The sequence below is a fragment of the Colobus angolensis genome, unplaced genomic scaffold (assembly GCF_000951035.1).
Source record: "Colobus angolensis palliatus isolate OR3802 unplaced genomic scaffold, Cang.pa_1.0 Scaffold60, whole genome shotgun sequence".
Lineage (NCBI taxonomy): Eukaryota > Metazoa > Chordata > Mammalia > Primates > Cercopithecidae > Colobus > Colobus angolensis.
This window is the reverse complement of record NW_012119599.1, coordinates 1,654,292-1,660,209: the sequence shown is the minus strand read 5'-3', so window position 1 is coordinate 1,660,209 and position 5,918 is coordinate 1,654,292. Positions and strand designations below refer to the sequence as shown.

At 54.8% G+C, this 5,918-nt stretch overlaps 1 protein-coding gene across 1 annotated transcript in view; it reads right to left on the bottom strand.

Moving 5' to 3' along the window:
* DMWD (dystrophia myotonica, WD repeat containing) overlaps positions 1-5,916 on the bottom strand; it is a gene marked incomplete at its 5' end in the record, with an annotated part of 9,178 nt that extends 3,262 nt beyond the window's left edge. The window contains 3 exons of the mRNA XM_011963152.1: positions 2-736; positions 4,415-4,597; positions 5,821-5,916. Of these exons, the coding sequence (XP_011818542.1) occupies positions 2-736; positions 4,415-4,597; positions 5,821-5,916 (1,014 nt within the window). The remainder of the gene's footprint in view (position 1; positions 737-4,414; positions 4,598-5,820) is intronic.
* Positions 5,917-5,918: the final 2 nt, after the last annotated feature.

The following is a 5,918-nucleotide window of genomic DNA, read 5'->3' as shown; positions in this document are numbered from 1 at the left end:
GCGGGTAGAGCACATCTTCAGTGAGGTCCCACAGGCAGAACTGCGTGTCCTGGCCCGCCGAGCCAAAGCGGTAAGTGATGGAGCCAGCCTTGGGCAGTGGAGAGAGCGGGGCGCCCCCGGCCGAGCCTGTGCCCGCAGCCTCGGGCTCCTCCTCCTCCTCCTCCTCGCCGCTCCGCTCCCCGTCAGCACCAGCTGCTGTCGCCACCTCCTCTGCCCGTGTGGTATAGGGGTCGAAGGCCACAGCGTTGACCCAGGACTTGTGGCCGTGGCCTCGAGCCACCACGCGGCCCTCAGTGAAGGACCACACGGTGACCAGGTCATCTTCACCACCCGTCACCACGTAACGGCCGTCGGGGCTCCAGCACACACACAGCAGGCCCCCAAAGTAGCTCTTCATGAGCCCGCGCAGGAGCATGGAGTCGAAGTGGAAGACGCGCAGGCAGCCATCCTGGCTCACACAGGCCAGATGCCGGCCGTCGGGCGAGAAGGCGAACTCGTTGAGGGGCCCCTCGCCCACCGCCCACTTGGCCAGCGGGTTGCGGGGCGCCTTGCTCTTGGCAGCATAGACAGAGAAGCCCTCGCCCTGCTTCAGCAGGCTGTACTGGGGTGGGGCTGAGGCGCACGGGTGGCTGACGTTGTATAGGTACAGGTGGCCACTGGCGTGTGATGCCAGGAACAGGCTCTCCGACTCAGGCAGCCACTTCAGATACGTCACCTTGGTCTTGTCGATCAGCCGCTGCCAGGGGAGACAGGGTGGGGTTGGGAGAAGGCAGTAAAACTCAGGCAGACCTTCTCCCCAACCTCAAGTCCCCAAGGCGGCCATTGGACATGGCCCCGCTCACACAGCAGGTGCCACACCAGGCTCAGGTCCTCCTCGATGAGAAGCTCCCAAACTGGGGAAGGCACATGGACACCGGGTCATGAAGACATGGGGGAACAGGGGCTGCTGCCAGGTGGCCACAGGGTGTTCCAAGGAGCCTCAGTGTCCCATCTTTGGTGAGGGGACAGTCCTGCTTGCCATAGAACTGTCCTGTATCTCAGGGTCCTCAACCTCTGGGCCATGGAACAGTAGTGGTCCGTGGCCTGTTAGGAACCGGGCCATGCAGCAGCAGGTGAGCAGTGAGCGAGCAGGCATTACAGCCTGAGCCCAGCCTCCTACAAGAGCAGCGCACCATTTGATCCTCACAGGAGCGCAAACCCCACTATGAACTGCGCATGCGAGGGAGCTAGGTGTGCGTTCCTTGTTAGAATCTAACACCTGATGATCAGAGGTGGAACAGTTTCATCCCAAAACCATCCCCCCAGCAGTTCATGGAAAAACTGTCTTCCCTAAGCCGGTCTCTGGTGCCAAAAAGGTTGGGGACCTCTGCTCTATCTACCTAACCCTCCCCCGATCTTTACTATGTCAGGCTTTAAGCAGGAAATTTCTTCACAGAAAGCCAGCTCCTCAAAGGAAGGGATCTTTGTTTGGTTCGCTGTTCTTTAAAGCAGTACACACAGGAGGCAGCTTGAAGGTAATTCCTGGACAAATGAGTGACAACCCCCCATCCTGCTAGGTGCTTAGACAAAAAACCTCAGCACCTGCCCTTTTCCTCACATCCAATCCTTCCACAAATCCCGTGGGCGCAACCTTCAAAATACACCCCGAATCGGCCGGCACAGTGGCTCACGCCTGTACTTCCAGCACTTCGGGAGGGCAAGGCGGGCGGATCACCAAGTCAGGAGTTCCAGACCAGCCTGGCCAATATGGTGAAACCCTATCTCTACTAAAAATACAAAAATTAGCCAGGCGTGGTGGCGGGCACCTGTAGTCCCAGCTACTCAGGAGGCTGAGGTAGGAGAATTGCCTGAACCCGGGAGGCGGAGGTCGCAGTGAGCGGAGACCATGCCACTGTACTCCAGCCTGGGCAACAGAGCGAGACTCCATCTCAAAAGAAAAAGAAAAAATACACCCAGAATCTGACCTCCTCTCACCATCCCATCCAGCCACCCCAAGCCTGCAATGTTGTGTGACTGGCCTCAGGCTCCACTGCCTGGGCCTGTCTGTCCTCTGCAGCAGCCACAGTGATGCTCTGTTAAGTATCAGTCAGCACCTGGCACTGTCCTGCTCTGAACGCTTAGCAGCCTCTCTCAAGCAGGGTTCCAGAGCCCAAGGCCCTAATGCCCTCAGGCAGCCAGCATATGCAGCTAAGGAGCTGCTCTCCCAGGATGAGGCCTCCCATCCTTGGGAGAACTGAGCAAATAATCACTCCAGTCACTTCTGCCTTCCAGGGCTCAGGTGAGCCCCACCGAGAAAGGCTCCTCCACAGGTTTCCAACTAAGAGTAAGGCAAAGTCTCTCCACGGCCTTCCAGACTCCCCATGAGCCGGCCCCTCTGTTATTTCCTGGAACTCATCTACCATCCTCTCTCCCTCAGTAACTGCTCTGGCCACACGACTTCTGTGCTATCCTGCATTTGTCCTAGCTGGTCCCACTACTCAGAATGTCCTTCTTGGCTGGGTGTGGTAGCCCACGCCTATAATCCCAGCACTTTGGGAGGCCAAGGCAGGAGAATCGCTTGAGCCCAGGAGTTCAAGACCAGTCTGGGCAACACAAAGAGACCCCATCTCTATGAAAAATACAAAAGTTAGCCAATTGTGGTGGTGCATGCCTGTAGTCTCGGCTACTCAGGAGGCTGACATGGGAGGATTGCTTGAGCCTGGGAGGCAGAGGTTGCAGTGAACCAAGATCGTATCACTGCACTTCAGCATGGACGACAGAGTGAGACCCTATCTCGAAAGAAAAAAAAGATGCCCTCCCAGAGGCAACTCTTCTCACCTGCCTCCTTCAGGTCTTTATTTCAATATCACCTCTTAGTGAGGGCTTTCCTGACCACCCTGTTAGACTCTTCAAGCTTCCCTCAGCCCCTTCCCCACCGTTTCTTCTAAACGGGCCTTAATCACCTGCTGACACATGAAGACTTAACTTGATTAACTGTCCGTCTCCCCAGCTAGACTGAAAGCTCCAAAAGGGCAGGGCCTCCTGTCCAGGGCCCTGAGATGTGATATCCCTGCTGCTGGGAACGGTGCCTGGCACAGAACGGATGCTCCAAAACTATTTGTGAATAGATGAGCTAATGAATTTTTAATCCACTCACTATTCTGTTCACTCCCTTCAGCCATTCACTCATTCTGAGAATATTTATGGAACACCTCCTCTGGACCAGAGAGAATGAGACAGAAGCCAAGAGCAGTCCCTGCCCGCGGAGAAGGTCATTTACTGGTATCTCCTCGTAGGCCAAGTTGGCCCAGGACTGAGCAATCTCCATGTATGATTCTACAACAGCGGTTCTGCAAGGTAAGAACTGGAATCCCATTTTGCAGAGAAGGAGAAGTGAGGCTCAGAGAATGGTCACCTTCCCAAATTCACACGGTGAGTAAGTGGTGCAGCAGGGCTTTGAATTCAAAGCCTCCAGAGCCCAGAACTCAAAGAGCAAGGGTATCAACTAAGTCCCAACTTATTTACTAGCCTCAATTCTCTAATCTGCAAAATGGGCAGCACACTTCTGTATCCACTGGTTGATGAAAACTCAAGGAATGGCCAGGTGCGGTGGCTCACGCCTGTAATCCCAGCGCTTTGGGAGGAAAAGGCAGGTGGATCACGAGGTCAGGTGTTTGAGACTAGTCTGGCTAACATGGTGAAACCCAGTCTCTACCAAAAATACAAAAATTAGCTAGGTATGATGGTGGGCTGTAATCCCAGCTACTCAGGAGGCTGAGGCAGGGGAATTGCTTGAACTGGGCAGGCAGAGGTTGCAGTGAGCAGAGATTGTACTAATGCGCTCCAGCCTGGGTGACAGAGCGAGACTCTGCCTGAAAAAGAAAAAAAAATTTGCCGGCGCAAAAAAAAATTTGCCGGCGCGGTGGCTCAAGCCTGTAATCGCAGCACTTTGGGAGGCCAAGACGGGCGGATCACGAGGTCAGGAGATCGAGACCATCCTGGCTAACACGGTGAAACCCCGTCTCTACTAAAAAATACAAAAAACTAGCCGGGCGAGGTGGCGGACGTCTGTAGTCCCAGCTACTCGGGAGGCTGAGGCAGGAGAATGGTGTGAACCCGGGAGGCGGAGCTTGCAGTGAGCTGAGATCCGGCCACTGCACTCCAGCCTGGGCGACAGAGCCAGACTCCGTCTCAAAAAAATAAATAAAATAAATAAATACATAAGTAAATAAATAAAACTCAAGGAGTCAAGTATTCAGCACAGGGGTAACACAGCATAGGGCCTGCGTACAGTGCAGCTGTCACCCCATTCTCCATCTCTCCCTGGTCCTGCCCCTCTCAGGCCTACACTGTTCCCCAGGCAGCTGCATCCTAATGGCACATAGTGGGTAGGTGAGAAGGCAGAGCAGTTGGGGGTTCTGGGGGCTGCAATCACCTCCTCATTGAACAGCTTGCTGGTGTCCTTTTTGATGAGATCCAGGTACTGCACCTGACCCGCTGAGAAGCCCACCAGCAGGGAGATGGTCTCGGTGGCAGCAGTGAACTGGTTGAAATCGTGGCAGGTGGGCTGGGTGCCCTTGTAGATCCGCTTGTCAATTGGCTTGTTGAGGTCAATGGACTTGAGAGGTGGGAGAAAAGGAGTTAATGGTGTATGCCACTGAGGGGAAGGAAGAGGATGTTGAGGTTGGGGGAAACCACTAAGAGGAAGTAGGGTTAGAACCCAGAGGGAAGTGGGGAGGTGAGTAGGTGGATTGGGAAGGAGGGGGCAACCACAGACGGGAAGGGGACCTAAATCACAGATGGAGTAGCAAAAAAGTAAGGATCCCCCTTGACCACAGTGCCTCCCCCAAGCTGGGTCACCCCTAATTCAGAGACACCCTTGTCCGCAACTTCAGGGCTCTGGGTCCACACAGTTCCTGAGCTCCGATTCCTTTTAGCCCCACCACTCCACCCTATAACCTCAGCAACTCCCTTAGGACCTAGTACCACACTATTCCAAGACCCCCAAACCTCAAGGTCACCCAAATTCCCAGGACTCTAAAGCCTAACATCCTAGTATTCTCTTCACTTTGGAATCCCTAAACCGCCACAGTTCAGGGACCCATCAAAACTCATAGTCTCCCACATTTCAGGCCCATTTACTACCTCAGGGCTCTGAGGATTCCCATCATTTCTGGGACCACGATAAGTTTCCCAAGGTTCTCACCACATCGCTTTAGAGATGCCCTGAATCACACCTGCAGATTCCCCTCCCAGGGCCTCTCATCCCCTTGAGAGCTTCCATCAGCTTCCAGACGCTTATCTCCTCCAGGACCCTCATGACCACCAGACCCCAATTTTCTCTAGGATCCCATTCAGCTTCTGGATCCCCTATTACCTTCAAGGCCTCCATCACTTCTAGACTTCTCCACATTCCTGGGCTCAATCTCAAGACCCCTCTCCAACACCTCCAGGATGCAATACTGGGTTCTCCATCACCTCTGAGCTTGCATCACCACATGATTCCCCATTACCTGCAGAATATCTGCCACCCCAGAACCCGGGGGATCCCACCTCATCTCAGATACCCCATCATGTCCAATACTCACCATCCCAGAACCCCTACGCATAACGGGGGTAAAAGGGATTTCCCCCATCACCTCAAAGATGCCTGCCCAGCACCCCGGGGGCCTCCCATCACATTTCAGAATCTTGTACTCCCTCCAATGCTGTCGCCCCAGGACGTCCATCACATTTAGGATGCCTATCTCAGGGCCCTATGTCAATTCAGGCACCCTCCTATCAGTTCTCTGGAACGTCCATCCTTTCAGTACCCAGGGCCCCACGATGCAGGCCGCTCACCCGTTGGCTCCCACGGCGGCAGCAGCCTGGGTAGAAATAAAGCTCACGGCCCAAGTTGAAACAGACGCGGTCTCCCCCCGAGCCCAGCCCCGCGGGCG